The sequence below is a fragment of the Neophocaena asiaeorientalis genome, unplaced genomic scaffold, assembly GCF_003031525.2.
Source record: "Neophocaena asiaeorientalis asiaeorientalis breed wild unplaced genomic scaffold, Neophocaena_asiaeorientalis_V1.1 scaffold72, whole genome shotgun sequence".
Classification (NCBI taxonomy): Eukaryota; Metazoa; Chordata; class Mammalia; order Artiodactyla; family Phocoenidae; genus Neophocaena; species Neophocaena asiaeorientalis.
In genome coordinates, this window is record NW_020185336.1 from 4433238 (window position 1) to 4457130 (window position 23893).

Consider the following 23893-nt stretch of genomic DNA (forward strand, 5'->3'; position numbering starts at 1 on the left):
CACCTTGCTGCTGACATCAGGATCTGTGGCAGTTTCTCTTCCCCTCTGGGCTGGGAAGCCCCCAGTCACGCGCTTGCACCCCCTCCACATCTTAGCTGACAAGGGGTGATGCGAGACGGCCCTGGGAAAGAAGTCTGAATTTTAAGGCCAAACCCTGCAAGGTAGACGAAATACCCGCTGGCATTGCTGGAGCGCTGCTGTCTTACTCGCTGGAAGAGAGAATTCCCTTTCCTTTTCTTTTTCCCACAGGGCCCTTGACCGAAGGACTGTGCATACCGGAACCGACCAAAGGGTGGCTCCTCCCAGAGCAGACACTCCCCGCCCGGCGGATTACGTGTGGAAAGTCCTGAAGCAGAGAATCGAAACAGAAACCGCAATCAGGCAAACTATATAACTTCCTGGCGGAAAGCTGGCCCAGAAGCTTCCACCCCAGTGCGCAGACGAGGCGCACCGGTCCCCGGCCCCTGCGAGCGAGCGCCCGCCGCCGCCGCGTCCTGCCTACCTGCCCGCCTGCCCAGGTGCGACCGCGCCCTCGCGCGCCCGCCTGGGCGTCGTGCAGGCAACCCCGTCGTTGCCAGGAGCATCGCTGCAGACCCTGCCGCTCCAAAGCAGCGGGCCACACATCTCATCCGCTGAGCTGAGAACAGCAACTTGTCCGTCTATTGGGGAGAATCTTCTCCGGCCTCTGAGAAGGAAAGATGTCGTCGGATGGGTATTCCGCAGACAAGAATTTCTGCTATCTCATTTCGTGTTTCAGGGCCCGAGTGAAAATGTATATCCAGGTGGAGCCAGTACTGGACTACCTGACCTTTCTACCTGCAGACGTGAAAGAGCAGATTCAGAGGACGGCCGCCACCACCGGGAACATGCAGGCAGCTGATCTGCTTCTGAACACCTTGGAGAAGGGGGTCTGGCCCCTCGGCTGGACTAGGATGTTTGTGGATGCCCTCCGGCTAGCAGGCAACCCCTTAGCCGCCCGCTACGTGAACCCTGAGCTCACCGACTTGCCCTCTCCGTCCTTTGAGAATGCTCACGATGAGTGTCTCCAATTGCTGAACCTCCTTCAGCCCACACTGGTGGACAAGCTTCTGGTTACAGATGTCTTGGATAGATGTGTGATGGAGGAGCTGTTGACAGTTGAAGACAGAAATCGGGTAGGTGTCAGTTCAAATGGAGCTGGACTTGTAGGCAGATACAGGTATTGCATCTCGGGGTTGTTCCTCCATTTGCCCCATTCCAAATGTTCTTTGATATCTTTTGGTAAATTTGGATCCCTCCTTGAGAAGAGAATATCTAGGCTTTTAAAAACATAATTTTGAAAACGGCTACTTTTCTAATTCTTTCACTGAAATAAACTAAAGAGGAGTTAACTTTAGAATAATAATGTATGCTAATAGACGACATTTATTAAACACTTACTGTGTGCAATTAGTATCATTTGCAAAATGTATTATCAGAGTTCATGCTTGCAATAATCTATTGAGGTTTTTTTATGTTATTAACTGTGCCGTTTTACAGATGAGAAAACTGAGGCAGTTTAAATAACTTGCCGAAGTTCTCCCAGGAAGACATTAGCAGAGCTAGGGATTTAGTTCCTGATGGTGTGAAATTTTATGTCTTATTTTATAAAGTTCCATAGAACAGGGTTCAGCAAACCATGATCCATGGGCTAAATCCAGCCCGAAAGCTAAGAATGGTGTTTAAATTTTTAAATTTTCAGTTCATAAAGAAAGTTTTATTGGAACACAGCCAGTGCTCATTCATTTACATGCTATGATTGCTCTCCCGCTTTAAGAGCATTTGTACAGAGACGTATATCCCACAAAGCCTAAAATATTTATTATCTGGGCTTTAAACAAAACATTTGCCAATATCTGGCCTATATTATGCACTATACCATTTAATTTTGGTCCAAATGGGGAAACTACATAGTACACACACACAGACACACACACTTTCTTTTTCTTTACTCAAAGTTTCAACTCTCTGGGAATCAAAAATTGGAGATAATTAACTGAAAAAATATGTTGCTAGTTGCAGTTTTTCATATTAATAAAAGAATAGTGGACTTTTTACGTGGCATTTTGACAGGATGAATTTTACAGGTGACTTTACACTTAATGTTTTATTGTTCATTGTTTTTCAATGAGCGAGGATGTCCTGTGGAGTATAGAAATGCTTACCTATTTAAATCTGACTTACTCAGGGTGTGCGTCAAAAGTCTTATTTTGAAAGGCATGTAGGCAAATAAACCCATTTTGAGGGTCAAAGTCTAACATGCTATGATTTTTGACACTTTCTTTCTCTCTTTCTTTTTAATTCATCAACTGTTTGTATCCTTGTTACAAAGTTCTGGGCACGGGACTCCTATCAGCCTATGATGTGACTTGGTCTTTAGTGACTAAAGTTAATACTCCTTCGTCCACTTGACAGCCATAGGGCCTGTCCAAAGACCCAAGCATGCATCTAATTCTGAAGACTGGATTTCCCAACTAGTAAATTACATTACACTGTTGTCGGTAACGTTTATGTAGTTTTGTGTATTGAGAACCAGCTAGAACGCATTATAGTAGTCCAGCTGGATATGACAAATGTGTACATCACTGTGGCAGAAACTTAATTTGGAAGACAGTATGCAGCCTTCAAGCCAGCTGGAGATGGAAGATGGCATTTCCAGCCACAGTAGCTGTTAGGAAGTCCAGAAGCAACAGAGTCCAGTAACACCACAAAGCTGTTTATGTTTGGTGGGTACGATGTCCCGATTGCCAGCGAAACAGCACTTCTCCTTATTTACTCTAAATATGTCTGCCTATCAGCATCACTTTTGTCTTGCCTGGATTGAATTTCTGCCAGCTAGTTTTTATCCAAGTTCTTGATTCTGGCAAGCTTGGAGGCAGCTAGCAGGAATGCAAGGGATTTGACACAAAGAAGATATTGAGTAAAGGGACATTTGTGTAGTGGTAGCAGTTAAGGCCAAAGCAACCCAAATCCTCCCTCAGAGTCGTATTTCAAAGGAGGCCCTGAAAGCTAGAGGAGCTATGTATCTGAGGCTTTCAAAGGAGCAATAGTGTCTGCGTGAAACTTTGGAATAGTTTTTGTACACGTCATTTTACAGGTACCATCAGTCTCAAAAGGAATCAATGGCGGATGATGGAAAGGCACCACTAGGTTTAGAAGAATCCACAGCATGTTGATATGGGGTCCTTGAGGAATGTTTATCGTATAACAGCAAAGTGTAGTGGGGAAAGCATGGGAATTTGGAATGGCAAGACCTGGATTTGAGATCTATCTCTGTTTCTTACCATCTGCGTTACTTTGGACTACATTATTTGTTTCCTGATCCTAAGTGTACCCATGAAAATGGACATAATAATAATTTCCTCTCTCATTCACAGTATTTTATTGAACGTGAGTGAGAAATAGTGTTTATGAAAAAGCTTTATAAATAAGAAAGAGCTGTTTGGTTATGATGGTGACTTCTATTATTTATTTGGTCACATTTCCTTGTGAATTTAAAGTTTCAGGGATTTAGGTAAATACCCCATGTTGAAATTGAGATCTGCCTCCTAAAGTCCCTGGATTAAACTGTGATTTGAGGGAGAAACAATGCTTTTCATCTAAGGATGAAACCAGAACCCAGTTAGGACTAAGTATAATATTGGTGCTTAATAAGTATTGATTGATTGGATTTATTTCCAAGGAATTGTCTGGAATAAGAAATGAAAACACTTGGAGTAATGAATTGCCTTGCCAGGCATTGGGGAATGGATGGGTGGATGATGAATATAAGATCTCCAAATCTGCTTTTTTGACACCTTAAAATAGCATTTAACTAAGAAATCAGAACTTCTAAAAAAATATTTTATTTTAATGCTTTTCCTGTTTTCCGGTTGACACTTTCTACTTGATCTTGGATTCTCACCTCCACCTCCCAATCCCTGCCCCTCTTACATAAGCACTTCTAAAAACATGGTCCTAGATTTAGTTTTGTGACCAGCAGGTACCCAAAGAAATTTATTTAATCGACTGATTATTCATTCATTTGGTTTAAATTTATGGAACGACACCTTGCATCAGACACCATGCTAGTGCTGAAATGATTAGAGAATAACACAAATACTGTCTGTGCTTTCATGGAGTTTACGATGCAGTGTTGATCAGTGTTCATTCTTCTAACAAATAATTAAAGAATGTCTAGTATATGTGAGGCACTATTGCAAACACTGAGGACTCAGTAATAAATACAAGAATCACTTTATAGATCATTATAATAGAATGCTCCCTAACAGCAAGGGGGTGTCCCTGTACTGGCCTGCTTCTATTTAGATGCTAAGTGACATCGTAGCACATCCATGACTTAGACAGCCATGAACTGTGGATCATGTAAACATCTCTATAGTGTTTTTTAAAAAAAATAATTAATTTGTTTATTCATTTATTTATTTTTGGCTGTGTTGGGTCTTCGTTGCTGTGCAGGCATTCTCTAGTTGCCTCAGGCGGGGCCTACTCTTCATTGTGGTGCGCGGGCATCTCACTGCAGTGGCTTCTCTTTTTGTTGCAGAGCAAGGGCTCTAGGTACGCCGGCTTCAGTAGTTGTGGCACACAAGCTCAGCAGTTGTGGCTCACGGGCTCTAGAGCCCAGGCTCGGTAGTTGTGGCACGTGGGCTTAGTTGCTCCGCGGCACGTGGGATCTTCCCGGACCAGGGCTCGAACCCGTGTCCCTTGCATTGGCAGGCGGATTCTTAACCACTGCACCACCAGGGAAGCCCCTCCACACTGTCTTAATATCAATTTGAACAGATTAAGTAAGCTGCATGTTTCAGCCCTGCCCAGTTCAAAGCATCAAACATCTATAGTCCTAGAAGACACTCTGTACCTTTCATTTACACAGTAGAACCGCAGATAATATCACCAGTCCAACTAGAAACCCTCCAGTTCCATCTACATGAAGTTGATATTAGAGTTAATCTCCTTCTAGCTCATTGTAATGTCAGGTAAATTAGGATGGGTAAGAATTTTATTAGCAACAAAAAGTACAAATAAGAAATTAGTTATGTCATTGTGACAATACATAGTCATTCAGAAAGACATTAACTTTTGGAGGGAACTTGTTCTTTAAAAATTCTTTGTTTTTAACGTAAGAGTTTTGCTTCCTGATTTACTGGTACTGAGGGTTGAGCTCTGCTATATTAAAAGGTCACCATTATATTTAAATAGCTATCTATGGTTGTTCTGAGGGGGAAGAAAGCATTTTTATCTAACTTTACAATTGTGTTGGCAAGCCAGTGCTTAAACGAAATATCTTTGGTTTCTCTACTGATTTCTGTTAGAAAAAACATAGATCAAAGAATTCAGGGAGCTTCCCTGGTGGCGCAGTGGTTGAGAGTCCGCCTGCCGATGCAGGGAACATGGGTTCGTTCGTGCCCCAGTCCGGGAGGATCCCACATGCCGCGGAGCGACTGGGACCGTGAGCCATGGCCGCTGAGCCTGCGCGTCCAGAGCCTGTGCTCCGCAACGGGAGAGACCACAGCAGTGAGAGGCCCGCGTACTGCAAAAAAAAAAAGAATTCAGGATATGAAAGCATTGAACTGTATTACCCACAAACTCATATTTATTTTACACTCTATAAATTAGTTAACAATGTATCCATAGACATTTTTAACTTCATATTCAGAGAATACATTCAGTGGGGAAGGAACATGAGTGGGAATCATTATATGTCCTGTTTCAGGCTCAAGTCTAAATATTCATTTCCCAAGAATTTCAGTAATCAGGTGTATATATTGGGATCTTTTTTTTTTTTTTTTTTTAGGTACGCGGGCCTCTCACTGTTGTGGCCTCTCCCGTTGCGGAGCACAGGCTCCGGACGCGCAGGCTCAGTGGCCATGGCTCACGGGCCCAGCCGCTCCGCGGCATGTGGGATCCTCCCGGACCGGGGCACGAACCCGTGTCCCCCGCATCGGCAGGCAGACTCTCAATCACTGTGCCACCAGGGAAGCCCTATTGGGATCTTATATATAGGAGAACAGATTAAGTAAAAAACATCGTGTGATTGCTTTAAAGGGAATTGATGTACTTTCTAGCACCCAAACTAGGAAGATTTCTTAAAAATTCAGAATCTTGATGACCCTGCTAAAATTGCACGGGTATTATATATGTAGTTCCACATTCAAATAATAAAAATACTTGCAGGAAATAATGGCATAATGATTCTCAAATGCCTGAACTCAGTAAGGACAAAGCAAGCTTGACAAATACAATTCTACAGTAAAGATCGACTAACTGGTTAATAGTCAAAGAAGATTTAGTGGCTATAATATGCTTAGGTTTTTAAGTGTAAGTATTTATTGCAGTGCTTCACTTGTTCATTTTAGAGAAATGCTTTCTGATTACTACTTCTGTGGAATGAGTTTAAAGCTGATAAAAGGCTGAGATAATTAAAAATGGAAATGGTTGAGTTAAAAATAAGGTGCTCAAACCAGTCTCATTTAGCATCTTTAGAGATTACTGCTTAAATTAGCAGGTAATAAATAGAGATGTTACAAACATCAGAGAAGACAAAGAATTTCCATTAGAAAATTAACAAAATTAAAGAAAAGTAGGAAATGAGCAAGAATCTGCTTAGAGATGCTGTGGGGGAGATGGACTGAAATCGCCTAAATTTTATTAAGTCAAGTAGTCATTTTAACCACTTCTTGTCAGAAAATGAACTTAAAATTGGAGACAATTACCAGCTATAATTACAGCTCAGTAAGGCAGTATTCAGCCTCTGAAGCCAATGCCTGGGATCTAATTCTACCTCTGCCATTTACTAGCTTTGTGGCCTTAGGGAGGTAACTGGACTTCTCTGAGCCTTGGATTTCTGATCTGTAAAATGGGTTAATATCGGCATCTTCTTCAGAGTTGTTGGGTTGATATATGCAAAGCATGTATAATAACATAACTATCTATTAGCTGATGAAATGAACATAGTCTTTGGGTAGAAATCATGTGGTATAATCTTGTACTAAGTAGTGTCTGCTGGTGAAATGTTTGTAAAGATAGATGCTTTTCCCAGTCATCATAATAATAAACACTGAATTCGTACCAGACATTGTTCCAAAAATGTGAATTCCTGAAATTAAATGGTTATTGGATATATTTATAGGACTAGAAAATACACAAATTCGTAGGAAACAATTAATCTAGCTGAATAGTCCATATTATACATGTAAAGATGGGCAAATGTTGAGAAAGACCTTTGAGAGTATGTAAGTTAGTACTTCTTACCTAAGCTGCTGATTAGAATCAAGAGGTGCTTTTGAAAAAAATTTCTGGTTTCCCCCCATGGACAAATCAGAATCTCTGGGGGTAGATTTCAGACATCAGTATTTTATAAAGCTCCTCAGGTGATTCTAACATGCAGCTAGGATGGACAAATGCTGTCATTTCATTTCAGTTGCTTCATTTTACACATGTAGAAACTGAGGTCTGGAGAGGAAGTGGCTTGACTAATGGCCCAGCAAGTTGATGGTGTCCTGCCTAATTTCTTTCTGGTCTAAATGTGATCTTTTCTCCAAATGTTTGGTGCTGTATGAAGAACTGGGGAGATGCACTGTAGTAAGGATTACACAAATGATTCACATTTTAAAAGATTTACTAGATTAATCTAAAGGAGAAATTAAATGAAGGTTAAAAATAGTAATGAATGGATATAGAAATGCTTCTGCCCAATACTTAAAAAAAGGAATATAGAAATAAATGTCTTATAATGTTAAGTAAATACAAATTTTTAAAAAGATGTATTATAGCAGTAATAAATAATACAAATATTAAAGAATATAAATCTCTGATAGTAATTACTTATTCCATAGTGGTAATAGTGAAGAAAGAGAGGTCGGATAAGAAATGTTTGATTTCCTGTTTATAGGCTCCATGAGTTGAAAAGATATAGCAAGCCCTAGATATACAGAAAGAAATTGATGCAAATAGGCATAACATGGCTAGAAATTAAAGACGCCTTCTTTTGCACACTTATTCAGAATGGCGGAGGTAAAACATGTTTCCTAAGTGTCAGCTTTGAATATCTCAATAGTGTATATTTAAAAGGGGGATTGGCCCAGGGATTTTTTTCCCCCTAGAATCCAAAATTTCTGTAAGCGGTATTGCTGTTTTCTTTAGTATTTGAATATGAGCCTTTCTACATATGCTTGATTGTGCGATTTTTCTAAAGGCTAGTTCCTGTTTAAATTTATTCATAAGATAGTTGGACTTCTTTAATTCTGCTTTTTTCTTAAAACAGGTTTCTGCTGCAGAAAATAATGGAAATGAAGCAGGGGTAAGAGAGCTACTGAAAAGGATCGTGCAGAAAGAAAACTGGTTTTCTACGTTTGTGACTGTGCTGAGGCAAACAGGAAACTGTGCGCTTGCCCAGGAGTTAACAGGCACCGATTGCTATGAAAGCAATGCAGGTATTGCTAATTCTGCAAAGGAAGGGTTTTTGCGTTTCGCCCAGTGACTGAGAGTTTAATGAAACCTGTAGACACAGTGCCAAATACTAGGGTATGTAGAATCAAAATTTCAAGTGATTTTGAGAGGTATGTTTTCTTCGTTTTACAAATGAGGAAACTGCTGCTTGGGAAAAGATGAACCTTCCAAAGACCACAGCACTCAGCAAGCTGGGCTGGAATATTGGCAGCTGACTCCTTGTCCAACATGTTTTCCATTTCCCATCTTATTTTGGAAACAAAGTAATTGTCTGAGATTTTTATCAAGATAATTTCAACATTGCCTAGACAAATAAATTGGAAGAAAATATTTTAGTGGTTATTACAACTGCTGCATAGTCTTCTGGACATTTATATAAATTTTTAAGGAATTTATTAAACATTTGATAAAAGGTCTGTAGTTGCTAACATATCACAGTGTTACTTTCTGTGAGTTTTTAGAAGTATTCAATTATAATAATAAAAATAACATTTTAGAGCTCTTTCACATATATCATTTGTAAATCTAATATAATCTGCCATCTTATTTTTCTTTACAGAGTATGTATCCTGTGCTTTTAAAAATATCGTATGTAAGACAAATTGAAGTTTAATTGGTAATGAATGATTACCAACTTATAATTGGTATAATTTATTCACAATTATATATAATTTAAATGATTATAATCATTTCAAGCTTACTTCACTTCTTTTATTCAGTCATTCAGTCAACATGTAATGAGTACCAGACACTGTTCTAGGTGCTGGGGATATGGATTTAAATGAGACATACAAAGTCCCCATTCCCATAAACCACACTTCCTAGTGGAATAAAAAACACAGTGAACAATTTTCTAAGTTACTTATGCAAAAGAAAAACAGATAGTTACTAAATTATTAGAGTAAACAGCATATTATGATTTTATGCTGTATTATTTATGAAATAGCTTAATTTTGCTCAGTGGTTAGAAATACACACAATATATATATACACATATATATCTAGTGTATATATACACATACACACAACAGTGTGTACGTATGTGTGTGTATATGTATATATAGCAAGAGAGACAAACATAAACACACACAAATATTTTTACTATGAAATATTGAAAAGCCCAGAAGAATTACAAAATAGTATTAATGGACCTGTGTGTAAATGAATCGTGGGGAGTGAAGTGTAATCCATGTTTAGGGAAGGTCTTCTTGCTTCAGCCCAAAGCAAATGCTGTATGGTGTCATATGTTTGGGATGGCCACAAAGTGAAAAGCTCAAGAGGTTCCCCTTTTTGAGATTATCTAGGGATTTGAGGGGGATTTATTCAGCCAAATGTGGTTAATCCAGCTTTCAAAAGCCAAGCAGTAATTCCATGATCTGTCCACTAGCAGGTCTCCCAGTTTCCACTGTCATTGTTTCTATTTCCACAGCAAAGTGTAACTGTATTTAAAAAAAAATCCCTCTCGGTAGAAGCACCTTGATTTTGCTTCAGTTCTCTGGAATGGGCTCAGTGGTGCCACTTGCTTGCAACATCAAGATTATGGGTTCTTTTGCGTTTATATATTATGGCCCAGCTATTATTTCCACAGTGTAACTCTAATGCCAGTTTGCTAATTCTAAAGGGACTTCAGGCCAAACTTACATACAATAATGGGGCCAAATTTCTCCTACATACCTCAAGGATGAGCTGGACCCCAGTGCAGATCACACCCTCTCATGATGAGTTCCCTTTCAAGACCTCGTGGGACCATTTCCATCCATGACAAACACCCTAGGACTTGAACTTCAAAGGGAAATGACTGCAGTCTCAATTTTTTTGTTCCCTGGGAAATTTTGGCCTCAGTGTATCGAGGGATATTAGAAAGAGCAGCCTTGCAGATCACAAAAGACCTTGTTATATCCATCCCCCAAAGTAGAGGGTACTTACCCAATTTACGGTTGTGTACTAGTTTAGGAAAAAGTCTAAAAGATCAACTCTAAGTGTCTTCTAGCTTCTCCTGACATAGACAACGTCTCGCCATATTTCTGTCTTTTTTTTGTTGGGGGGGAGCGGAGCAACAAGTTACATACAACATATTTCTTTCTAAGATATTTTTAAGTTCCACTTTACAAGGTGCCTTGTTGGAAGCGAATGTGATTTTTCAAATTCTAATGCTTTGAACGATAGCAATCCTAGGTAAAGTATATATACACGTAATACCTGTATAATAAGACACCTCATCATATACCTCATCTAATATTCACATGCCTTCCTCTTTACTTTCCTTATAATATGCCATAACTTCGTATTATGATTAAGTCTTTACATGTCTGTTTCAGAATGGCTTGGGGACTAGTTTATCCAAACTCTCCTAGCCTGTGCACATAATGTCGGCTGGCCAAGGCCAAACACTTTATAAAAGGGATAAAGGCCTTCTGAAAAGAAAAAAGTGGCACCAATTATCCATCATCCTTTTCGCCCTCCCTGGTCCCCTGACAGGATCCTCTTACATTTGGGGCTTTTCCTTCTTTCAACCAAAGTGGGTGATGATGGATGTTACCCCAGATATGTGGGCTCTTACAAAGACAGGGAGCCCAGTAGAAAGGGATTTCTAAGCTTCTTTTGAAGGTTGGATGGAAGATGCAATCCCCTTCTGGGACTCAGCATCCTTACACTCTCACTACCCCTACCAGCAGTCAGGGTGCTTCTGACCAACTCATTCCAAGTAAGTAGGGCTTACTTCTCATGTCCTCCACTGAAAATCCAATCAGGGGAGTCAGGAATTTAAATATTGTTTGCTAACCTGTACATATTATTAAGGGAATCTAACCATTTTTCTAGCAGGTCTTGATGCCCAGAACAAAGTTAGCTGTCATTATTCAAAGTTAGCTGTGGTAGGAGCTGCTGTGGATGGAATCGAGCCCCCCGCCACCAAATTCATATATTGAAGCCTTAACCCCCAATGTGACTGTATATGGAGCTAGGTCTTTAGGAGGTAATTAAGGTTAAATGAGATCCAAAGGTTGGGGCCCAATCTGATAGGACTGAGGCCTTATACGAAGAGGAAGAGAGATCTCTGTCTCTTTCTCTCTCCCCACCATGTGAGTTCACAGTGAGAAGGTGACATTCTGCAACCTCAGGAACATGCTCTCGCCAGACACCAACCTGCTGGCACATTGACCGTGGACTTCCTATTTCTAGAACTGTGAGAAAATACTTTTCTGTGACTTAAGTCACTCAATCTATGGTACTTTATCATGTTGGCCCATGCTGACTAACACAGGGGCCTGGGCTCTGGATCCTGACACTTAATGAGTCCTGGCTCCTTCATGTCCCTGGATGTGTGACTTTCACCGGGTACTTGCCCTCTCTGTGCCTCAGTTTACTCCTCTGTGAAATAATATTACTGATTACCCAGGATTATTTTGAGGGTTAAAAGATTTAACATTTGTAAAGCACAAAATAAATTGACTATTATTATTATAAACCCCAAACATACTTAATATGTACCTACAAATATTATAAAATCATCTTGTCTAAAGACAAACTCCAAAGTCAGAACAGTTTTCTTCAGGAAATTCTCCATACACACGCACACATTTTCTCCTTATTCTTTAAGATGGGTTAATCGAAAATGACACTTTAAGAAATTTTCTTTATGGCATCAGTCTCTGACACATTGTACTTCAGAAGGGCAGAAACTCTTGCCTTTCTTTGTAACCTTCTTTCAAAGGTCTTAAGAAAACACTCAATACATGTTGGCTGAAGAAAAAAAAGGTCAGGTGGAAGAAATGGTGGGAAGGAGAAAGGAAGGATTCAGAATATTTCATTAAATTTCTAAAAAAAATCTCCAGAAATTCAGAATACATGAATGTAGGCTGACATTAAAGCATATGTACATCTCGTGTAGAACACGCAGTGAGAGAACAAAAAGGCTAGAGCACAAGCTGAAGAAAAACTACCACCAAGTTTGCATTTTCATTAATGCAGTCTTACATGTGACTTTGTATCACTGAACAAGGGGCTTACTTCCTAAAGTTGATGGTCAGATAGGAAATCGTCACACTTATGATTAGCATAATACTTATTATATTGGCTTTTTAGATAAAATTTAGTCATCACAAAAGAATTATTCACTGTGTTCATATAAAAAAATAAAAATACTTTGTCACAACATAAAAACATGTTCCAAGCCTTACAAAATGTCAAAGTATTGTAGTATATTTAGGCAGATCTCTACTAGGGACCCCACTTGGTTTTCAAAATAAAAATAACAGCTCTTTATATTGTATAAAAACTTGCATTGCAATACAATTTACATTCCGTTTAGAATTTCAAAGTATTTAAGTATATTCAGGTTAATCTCTATTAGGAACCCCTATTCTGTTTTCAAAATAACAATGACGGTTATGTATACTGTATAAAAACTTGCATGGCACTATTGTTTATATTCTAATACGTTTATTCACAGAGTCTGAGAATCTATCACCAGAAGATGGTCCTGAAGTCAAAGAGCCCCTCCTTTTAGCCACAGATCAGCCCAGTCTGGAGGCCTGGGACATAGAGAATAATTCATTGGAACCGTCTTTTGCAGATTCTTCTGTAGCTTCAGGTACTTGGGACACACACACACTTTTACATGCACTAATTAACTACTTCTGGAAAAATCAGTTGCTGCATTGATGACATTAGGATTTATTAAACAGAGGGAGAAATTTGGGGCTTTGGGGTTTTGTGAGTATTTATGTTAAAATAATATTTCTGGAGGAGATTAAATGAAAATAATTGCTCTTTGTGTCTAAAAATGTTTTAAAACTAATGCAATAGTAATATGTTATGAACATGAGCACACTGGGTTCTAATTTTATTTTATAAGATATCCATGGTCCTTGTCATGTGGTAAATATCATAAGCAAGTCCTGCATTTCATGATTTCGAAGTACTTTCAAATACATGAATTAGTGGGTTTTTTAAAAAAAGATTTATTTATCTATTTTGGCTGTACCGGGTCTTAGCTGTGGCACGTGGGATCTTCGTTACAGCGCGTGGGATCTTTTAGTTGTGGCATGCGACTTCTTAGTTGTGGCATGTGGGCTTCTTAGTTGCAACATGTGAACTCTTAGTTGCAGCATGCGGGATCTAGTTCCCCGACCAGAGATCGAACCCAGGCCCCTGCATTGAGAGCATGGAGTCTTACCCACTGGACCACCAGGGAAGTCCCCATGAATTAGTTTGACTCATCCAAATTTCTGAGAATTAAATGAGGCCATTACGTTTTCCCCTTTTTACGGACTGGCGTGTCACAGAGAGGTTCAACTGGGTTATAGAGATCAAAACCAAGGCTTTAGAAAAGAAGATGAATGAGTGCTAAACAGGAGTTGGTTTGAATTTCAGTAACTAATTGGTGTGGGTACTAGATCCACCATGTCCACCTTTTAGATATGAAACAGCCCTGGAAGAATCAAACTAATTTAATTATTTCCCCTCCCTAATTTGCTCATAATAGGAGAATCCTTCTCTCCTTCCCTCTGTCCCCCAAATGGCCACATTCATTTTTCACTAGAAATAGTCAGGTTGAAGTCTGGTGTGCTGGTAAATGTTTACCAAGTGGCTCTCGGAGGAAAAGAAAAAAGCCCTGATTTGTAGCATATGCCAATCTTCATGGTGTAAATACTCCCACTAAGGCTACTTTCAAGTGCCCACATGATGTCACCAAACACTAGGTCAGGAATAGATGTGCAGTAGCGCAGCACTATTTGCCATTTCCATTATACGGAAACAATAGGCTTAAATAGCCTCAACATCATTGATGATTGTAAAATCTAGTAAAATGATTAGAAATTGATGAGTCTTAAGTATTCCTTACCTTTGTTTTAATATAACTTTTTTAGTAAGTCCATATAATTTAATTTTTAAAATTGCCTGCACTTAACATTAACAACTGGCTCATGAAATTCTAGAAAATTTAACAATTGTTCTTGTGCTGTATGAGCTGACTCCATCACACTATTACAAAGTATACTATTTTCGACTCAGAAAAGTAATATAGCTGCATTGCAGGAGATTTGGAAAACATAGAAACCTACAAAGAAAAAGTCGCGCACACTTTTACAGTAAGATATATTACTCTTCACATTTGGGTATCCCGTTTTGTTTACATACCTGGATGTTTATATATAATGGCATTTCTCCTGAATTCATTAGATGTTCTTCTACAGCATGGTTTTTAACAATTGAATAATAATTCTATCCATTGGATGCTTTATGATTAATTAACCAACTGTTGAACATGTAGGATGTTTCCAAATTTCTACATCATGAATAAAGCTGCATAACCCTCTTCATATTTATGTCTCAGTTTAATTCTTTTTAAATTTATTTTTAATTTTTAAAATTTATTTTATTGAAGTATAGTTGATTTACAATGTTGTGTTAATTTCTGCTGTACAGCAAAGTAATTCAGTTATACATATACATGCTTTTTCACATTATGGTTTATAACAGGATACTGACTACAGTTCTTCGTGCTACACAGTAGGACCTTGTTGTTTATCCATCCTCTATATAATAGTTTGCATCTGCTAACCCCAAACTCCCAATCCATTCCTACCCCACCCAGTTTAATTCTTAAAAACATATTACATAATTGAAATTTCTGGATCAATGATTTCTACAGTTTTAAGACATTTGATACTTAATGTTCTATTTCACTCCAGGAACTTGTACCAAATTACATGTGGTCTAACAGTACAGGAGAGTACTTACTGCCCTGAAGTCTGTTCTATAAGAGTGGGTGATATTATTTTTAAACTTTGCCAATTTGGTATTTTACTACTTGAATTTGAATTATTTTCTAATGAAAAATGTTTTTACAAGTTCATTCTTTTTGCTGTTGCTAATTGCCTATTTTTCTATTAGGGTATTTTATATTCTTCCTGCTGGTTTATGTGAATTAGCTAAATATACAGGATAGCAATCTTTTGTCATAAAATAGTATCAAGATTTTTTATAGTTTGCCTGCTATTTAGCCTTGTTTAAGGTGTTTGTTCTTTTAGTGGAATACTTCTGAAGCTTTAGTGTGCTTATGTGTCACCTGGAAGAGGAGGTCTTACTGATATGCAGATTTTGATTCGGTAGGTTCTGTATGGAGCCTGAGATTCTGCCTTTCTCACTTGCTCCCAGGTGATGCTGCTACTGCTGGTCTTGGACTACACTTTAAGTAGCAAGGTTTACTGTGCAGAATAGCAAAGCTTTTAAACCTGAATTCTAGAGGACCTTTTATTTTTCATTTGAGCAGCTGCGCTTTCTTTCAGAAATCATGATTGCGTAGGAATGCCAAAACTACTACCTGAATGTGGGTTTTTCACGTCTTAATAAACTTCCTTGGTAGGCTACCTGACATCTCTGTGGGTTACTGGCTATTTTCTAAATTCGCACTGGAAAGAATTGAAGCCAGAACTGAGGCTGGGAATTGATCCTGCATCTCAAATGAAGGTTTTTCATCCAAGGTTGCCAACCTAATGCATCTTGTCAGCCTGTAGTTTATTTATCTGTGGAGCATTCTGAGTCCCAACAAGGACAAAATTAAAGACAAAACCTTTTTAAAAAAATCTGTTTTCTTACTATTTAATATAAAACTTAAAGCTGCATCAAGTGAAAAAAATCTGGATCTTAATAATGGCCTTAAGGGACAGAAAGGGGTTTGTTTTTCCCTCTTCGGGTCCCCTCCCTCCCTTCCTTTCACTTCTTTCATTTAACGAATCTTATTAAACTCCTATCATGTGTCAGGCATGCACTGTTCAGTGTTCAGCACTGTAAATATTGTGGTGGAGCAAACCAGATGTGGCTTCTGCTCCCATGGAGCTTTCAAATGATGGGCATGTCAAACGGTAGTCACTATATAGCTGCACAGTTAAGTGCTGCGAAAGAAAAGTACAGACTATTAAAATGTGTACTAGTCTGAGAACATGTGAGAGCACAACAAACTGTACAGTAATCTGAGGACTCCATCCAATTCACAGACTTTAACAGTCTTCTAATCTGTAAGGTTCTTGTGGTGTCTGGACTTCTCATGTGGATTTGGGAACAGGTTCGTCCAATGCATTCTGGTCCTTTCCAGAGCAGTAAGAAAGGGTAACTGATTTATGAAAATGGAGTGCTTCTGCTTTAGGCCTTTGCCTCTGCTTCTGATAGATGTTGTGGATCATTCCAGGTATTCATTTCTTTTCTTGCTGCTCTTCAGAACTAAGAATTACCGATGTAAATGACTTGTAAAGTATCATTAACCCAAAGAAGTTATTGTAGTTCTTTGGACTGAAGTTTTTGTTGCAAAATTAACTGTAGAAGGATTTTGCCTACGTTGGCATTCTTTTACAGGATTAACCATCAAAATAAATAAGATAATATTCAATAATCTGTAATATTTATTTGCATAATTTTTTGTGTGTATCTTAATGATATTTACAATATATAATCTTTATTTTGAACTTCAGTACATTGGGTTTAGATTTCAAATACAGTTACCAAGGTAGCATTGAAAGAAACTTATTACTTAAGCTACACACATTCTATAAATATGAATTTTCATAGGCAAAAAAATGTGACTTGAATTATTTCTGATTTTAAATTAAGACTTCTCTAATTTCTATTTCCACATCAGTTTCTAAAATATTGTTTTTCAGTGCATAATAGTCTTTGTGGATACAAATGTTAATTATTTATAGTTTTAATGCAAAGATTCTTTATATATTGTTTTTAGCCTTTTTTACTCCTTAACACACCTGACAGGTAAGACACAGTCGTATTAGTAATAGTGGCCCACACTGAAACCAATTTTAATCACTCCTTCAGTGATTAAATCAGTGATTTAATCACCAAATTTAATCTCTCCTTCAGCCTGGGGTGATAGATGAGAATTCCCTAGTGGACAGTTCTGGACAGGGATTTTGTCATGCCTCCGCATCAGAGGCTGGCATTTCTTCTTCCTTTCTCCTTTCAACTTCTTCCCATTAAAAAGTGGTTAATAATTAAGATTACCCCATTTTTTAAAATTTGCTTTTTCCACACGAATACAACCATTTATAAAGGATATTTGAATAGTTCTCAGACTATTCATAGAATTTTACTGCTGGATGTAATAATTCTGCTTTCTGAGGTCACTGGTCATTTTCTAACAAGAAATTATTGGAAAACTTTGGTGTTTCTCTAGACCACACTTCCCTAGAAAACATCAGAGGGGCACAATGCCCACATTCATTTTTTTCTATTAAAAATATTTTAATTATAGAAAATACACAGTTATCTGGTTTATGTTAATCCTATAGGCTTACAGTAAAATTGGTTATGCAATCATTTTTAATTGTCTGCTGCTGTTGCTTTTTTAAAATAAGTGAGTGGTTATTTTACATTGACTTTTTTAATATACTATTTTAGGAATTAATGACATATATAAAATAAAAAATAAAGCAAATGAGGTTCAAAACGAAATAATAAAATTTACTGTATTTGGAATGAACTTACTTTTATGCAGAGTTCCACAGAAAATCCCCCAAATTTCTTTTATCATCCTTTGTTGATCTCCCTGTTATGAAACTAGAAAATGCAAGTACCGCAGGTTGGCCAGCAGAGGGCGCTTTGACATTTATAAAGAGAATGGAATGTCACTGTTCCAGGGTGGACGATTATAACGTACAGGGTGAGTGTGCCATGTGTGAATACACAGTGCGCATGACTGTGAGTGCATGTGTATATTTTGATTTATATATTCGTTCACGTGAAGATTTTAAAATTCCACCCAAGCTAATGAGCTTACCAACCTGCTTGTTTTCAGACTTTAGTACCTTCTTTTTCATATTCCCCCATATGTTCCACTCCTTAGGTTTATCCGGTGACATTATGCTTTGGAATATATTGTGGATATATTTTGCATAGATCATCTTCTGTAGGAGGGGTTTAAAAATTGACCTTTATAAAACAGCCTCCTTCTTTCTGGACCAATCTGTTAGTGCACTTTTTTTGTTGTTGTTTTGTTTTCCCTTTTTATAGACCGAAGTCCAATCTTAGATTTGGTCTATAGTAATCTCTGTAAAAATGCCACAAAATTTATCCTTGCACTTGAGGACCAGAATAATGTTCCATAATACTAACCTCTAGAAATTTAGAGATTTTTAGAATCTCTAGAAACACATACCACATAGACCTTGAGAGCTTAGTGGGAAAGATAATTGATGTAGCAGTCTGCAATAATACTGTGGGAGATCACCCATACTGTTACAGGATTGCTCTGAATTAAGATAGCTCTCCTTTACATCTATATTTTTTCTAAATTTAGTTACATTAATTATTGGGAAGTAGGAATACTACTACAGCAATCCAAAAGGCAAATATTATTATGAGCTGAGAAAGAGAGAGAGAGAGAGAGAGAGAGAGGGAGAGGGGGGAAGAGATGCTGTTACAGATGCTGATATTGGTGTTTGTTAAAGGATAATATAGGTTTGTATTTTATATGAAACCCACCAAGAGCCATCTAGGTTAGTTATATGACCTCCAATTGCATAATAGTTCTAGGAGGGTGACTGTTCATATCTCAGGAGTGAGAATGTAAGTATTTTGATGGAGAGAAACCTCTTTACTGCGCAGCTAATACATGTTGGATTTATTTTCATGACATCTTTTTATGACTACAAGCCTAAAGCTTTTTTAGCAGAGTTTTAACAAAAGCAGTGGTTTTAATTTGATCATTAGACCTTACCTTCTCTATTTTGGCATATGAATGAAAACTAGAAGCTAAGAATGAGTTGGTCAGGTCATATTATTGAGAAAACCAAGCACTGGGGTGTTGTCCTCACCCTCAGAGAGTTTATAATCCCGTTCAAGAAAACAAGTTTTATGTCCTCAAAGAGAGACAGTAATCTATCTCTAGCAAAAGAGAAGGTATTAAAGGATGAGGGGAGAAGTCTGGTGAAAGAAGGAAGACTTAGAGAAAGCTTACCAGAGAGGAGGAATGTGAGGCAGTTCATCTGCACCTTGAAGGTCCTGTGTTGGACCTGTAAACAGAAGTGGTAGCCAACACTTCCCGTTACACGGACACCATGAGCAAAAGTGCAGGTATAGGAAAGTTCAAAATGTGTTGTGTGTGTGTGTGTGTGTGTGTGTGTGTGTGTGTGTGTTGAGGGGATATTGATAATGGAGGAGGCTATCCCTATGTGGGAGTGGGGGGATATGGGTATTCTCTCTACCTTCCACTCAATTTTGCTGCAAAACTAAAATTCTAGGAAAGAAAATCTATAAAAAATTCATCCAGCTGTAATAAACACATCAAAATCCAGCTGTAATAAACATAGCAAAGTTTTATAAAAAGTGTGGGTAGGGAAACAGTTGGATTAGAGGGGAACATTTATGGAGGAGGGTGGCTGGAGATAAGGCTTCTAGGATCAATGAGAATTAGTGGGTTTCTCTTACTATGATTTTTACAAAGCCTTGTCCTAAGGCAAAGCAATACTTAAATGTTTATCATTCGTTGTTTGGACAATTATGGAATATTAGCCCAAAGCATGTGTGATTATTTCAGATGGCGTTTGTGGGAAAGTCCTTAGTTAGAGGGATGTATCCATCAGGGTGCTGGAATGGGCTCCTTCCAGCTTGCAGGAGCCCAGTGTGCAAGTGTCTTCCCAGTTCCACTTGGTGACGTCATGCTGGTAGCTTGAAATCAGCCATGGTGGGAATATGAATACCAGCAATATTGGCAAACACTTTAAAATTGTCGCTTTTTTCTCCCCAAGAGCTGCTATTGAATATTTACCAGGATACCTCTAAACAAATCTCTCCCCATACTTTCCTCAGGTCTACTTAACTTGAATAGCTCTTCCTTAAGGGTGCCTACCAGCCAAAGAGGTTTCCAGTTCATCGTCTTCTATCTTGCCACTTTGGATTGCCAAGACTTACTTCCCATGTGGTCGTCACGCTTATCACTCTTAACTGACTCTGCTCTTGGACTTTTTGCCTCTGCTGCTGACTAGCAATGAATGAATGGGTCACTCTAGTGGGTATGGTTATCCCCACAGCCCTGTACTTGAATCATCATCTTTCCCTTTGAGACCCAAGTCCAAAAGCTAAAGGGCATGGATGATACAATTTCAGCCAACATCAATATACACAATTCCAATTTAATTCTGGCTGAAACATTTCAGCAGTGTGAATTCTATAAACAGGAGCACAGGAGCTCCATGGATAGCGACGTGGGCCTGTGGTTCTAGGAGATTTTTTTTTTTCTCTTTGGGGAACTCATTTCCTAGAAGCTTGGATCCAGGAGAGAATATGCAAGGTGGGTGGAGGTGGCTTCTCTCCATTCTGTGGGAACACATGTTCCCCAGCACAGAGAGCAGAGTCTGACAGACCAAAATGTTAGCGTGTGTGTGTGTGTGTGTGTGTGTGTGCGTGCGTGCACGCACACACACAAATCCATATACATAGAGCTGAAAATAAAAGTCCTCTATCTCCTCTCAAAAAAGATTATTTCAAAAGGAAAGGAATTAGGTATTATTAGTATGACAGTAAGCACACTTAAGAAGCTCATGAGTCTCATACGTGCACATGTGTTTGAAGCTTTAGGGGTGGTCTTTGCTGTTCCAGACTTTGGAGATTATGCAACTGGAGGGAAGGTGGGGATAATTGAAGAAGTGAAGCTGATGTGCGTCATGAGGTCAGAACTAGAATAAATATACCATTATCTGGCAAGTGAAAGTAGACTATCTGCAGACCCTGTAAGCACTACCTCTCAGGAGAATGGATCTGTTGGTGCCCTTCCTCTTTCTCAGTAGCACAGAGGCTTGGCCCCCTTCCTAATGTAATGCAAAACGATTTTCCAGCAAAGAGACTGAGAGCCTGAGGCGAGGGGTAAGAGGAGAAATCTTTTGTGGAGTTAGACATGCATCTTAGGCTGAAAATAGGAGGGACACTACCTGGTAGGGGTAGAAGAACCAATCTGTATCTTATCTAGTGAAACTCACTCAGTTCTTGGGCTGAATAAACAGTATACTTATCAACTACTTGTTATAATAGCATTTCTCCAGCAGAGGGCATACTTTACATTGGAATAGATCTAAAAAGGCTTTCAAGGAAGAGGTTTTTTTCAATTGAAATTTTTTAATTTCAATTTTCTTTGGCTTCTAAATGGTTTAAAAATATTTTAAAGTATTTAAAGTTCCAGAAGATGTTAAATATAAAATTTCTCAGATTCAAGTTAATATTTCTTCCATATTAGTAAGCTATTCAAGATGTGATTATAAAATGAGGCAGTTTTTTTCCATGGCTTATGGACTGGTCTTAGACACTATTATTGTAAGCAAAGCTGTTCTGTATTGTGTTGTTTACAAAATTATTCTAGAAATCCTATCTTTTAACTGGATGAGAATTGTTTTTCTTCATTCCAATAGATTTTGATAGGAATAACTGCTTTTCTTTAACGGGAATCACCAGTGTTTTCTAATCTGTTTCATAGCTAGCTTTGATATTTTTCCTAGAGGAAATGACACCTACCTAAAAGTTAACTAAACTTATTATATAATCTAACTCTAATATTCAAAGCTCATTTAAACAGCAACTTCATGAGAATTTAAGATTTGTTTCTTTTAAAGATTTATTTCCTTGATCTAACAGAATCATTCTCAAGATAAAGGAGAAAGTAGAAACTGCTATCTATATTTTAAAAAATTTTAAAGATTAAGTCACTTGTCAGCAGTGGCTGAGCTCAGATCTGGAGACTGATCTGTTTGACTCCACAGCACATGTTCTTTTCATGGGAACACCCAGTCTCCAATTGGCTATTTATCTGATCTATTTTAAAATCATAGACACATGACTATTCATTAGGACATAAGTCCAGATCGATACTGTGAAAAATATTGATACAAAGAATGAAACACGATAATCCTATATAATCAACTGTAGGAATTCTTGGCTTATAAACTCAATAGGTTGGCTTAATTTTGTCATCACATAACACATTTTTTTTTTTTTTTTCGGTATGCGGGCCTCTCACTGTTGCGGCCTCTCCCGCTGCGGAGCACAGGCTCCGGACATGCAGGCGCAGCCGCTCCGCGGCACGTGGGATCCTCCCGGATCGGGGCACGAACCCGCGCCCCCCGCATCGATTTCTTTAGGTGAATGCAGGAAGAAAATCTCTGGGAAAGGTATTCTCAATGTTATGGGAGATAATATATTTTCTTTAATTATTAGAGTTATTTCCTTTAGTACTTCTATTTCTATGAAATCAAAAAAAATATCAAATGAATAAGAATTTGCTACCAAGGAAACAAAATTATTTTTGTGTTGAGAAACTGGACATTTATATATCCTTAAAATGACAAAGAAATAGACCTCTATATGTTCACTTTCATTTTCATAATGATCTCTAGCCAAATTATTGCAATTAATTTTAATTAATTTTAATTTTTAAGAAGGATAGAAATGCTCTTCTTTTATTTGTGTGCAGAAAATGTTTAAAACTTAGTGCAGATGTTTAATCAACTATACTCCAATATAAAATAAAAATTATAAAAAAACAGTGTGGATGTTTAAAAGTAAAGTAAATGAAAGTTTGTGGGTGAAATCAGAGATGTTAGTTAGCAAAATAAAATAATCTCTAACTTTTTTCCTGGAAAGATAAGCTACTTCAAGATTGATAGAAAACTTGACATTACAATGAAAACTTAAAAAAAAAAAAATTTCATTTCACTTAACACTATGGATACAGTACTGTTTTCTTGTTTACAAAGCTTTACAATGATCATCAGCCATGCCATGCATTGGGCAAAAAGCACTGGAATTTCATTTCTTTTTATGGCCGAGTAATATTCCATCGTATATATGTGCCACATCTTCTTTATCCATTCATCTGTCCATGGACACTTAGGTTGCTTCCATGTCCTGGCTATTGTAAATAGTGCTGCAATGAACATTGTGGTACGTGACTCTTTTTGAATTATGGTTTTCTCAGGGTGTATGCCCAGTAGTGGGATTGCTGGGTCATATGGTAGTTCTATTTGTAGTTTTTTAAGGAAAACTTACATTCCCACCAACAGTGCAGGAGGGTTCCTTTTTCACCACATCCTTTCCAGCATTTATTGTTTCCAGATTTGTTGATAATGGCCATTCTAACTGGCATGAGGTGATACCTCATTGTAGTTTTGATTTGCATTTCTCTAATGATTAGTGATGTTGAGCATCTTTTCATGTGCCTCTTGGCCTCTAGTCGCAGGGCAGGAATAAAGAGGTAGGCATGGAGAATGGACTTGATGACGTAGGGTGGGAGGGTGAAGCTGGGGCAAAGTGAGAGTAGCATCTACATATATACAATACCGAATGTAAAATAGTTGGCTGGTGGGAAACAGCAGCATAGCACAGGGAGATCGGCTCTGTGCTTTGCGATGACCTAGAGGGGTGGGATAAG

General features: G+C 38.2%; 1 protein-coding gene across 1 annotated transcript in view; it reads left to right on the plus strand.

Moving 5' to 3' along the window:
* Positions 1–348: 348 nt before the first annotated feature.
* Positions 349–23893, plus strand: part of IFIH1 (interferon induced with helicase C domain 1) — a 55970-nt gene continuing 32425 nt past the window's right edge. Inside the window, exons 1-3 of the mRNA XM_024735969.1 lie at positions 349–1154; positions 8282–8450; positions 12917–13057. Of these exons, the coding sequence (XP_024591737.1) occupies positions 699–1154; positions 8282–8450; positions 12917–13057 (766 nt within the window). The 5' untranslated portion in view covers positions 349–698. The remainder of the gene's footprint in view (positions 1155–8281; positions 8451–12916; positions 13058–23893) is intronic.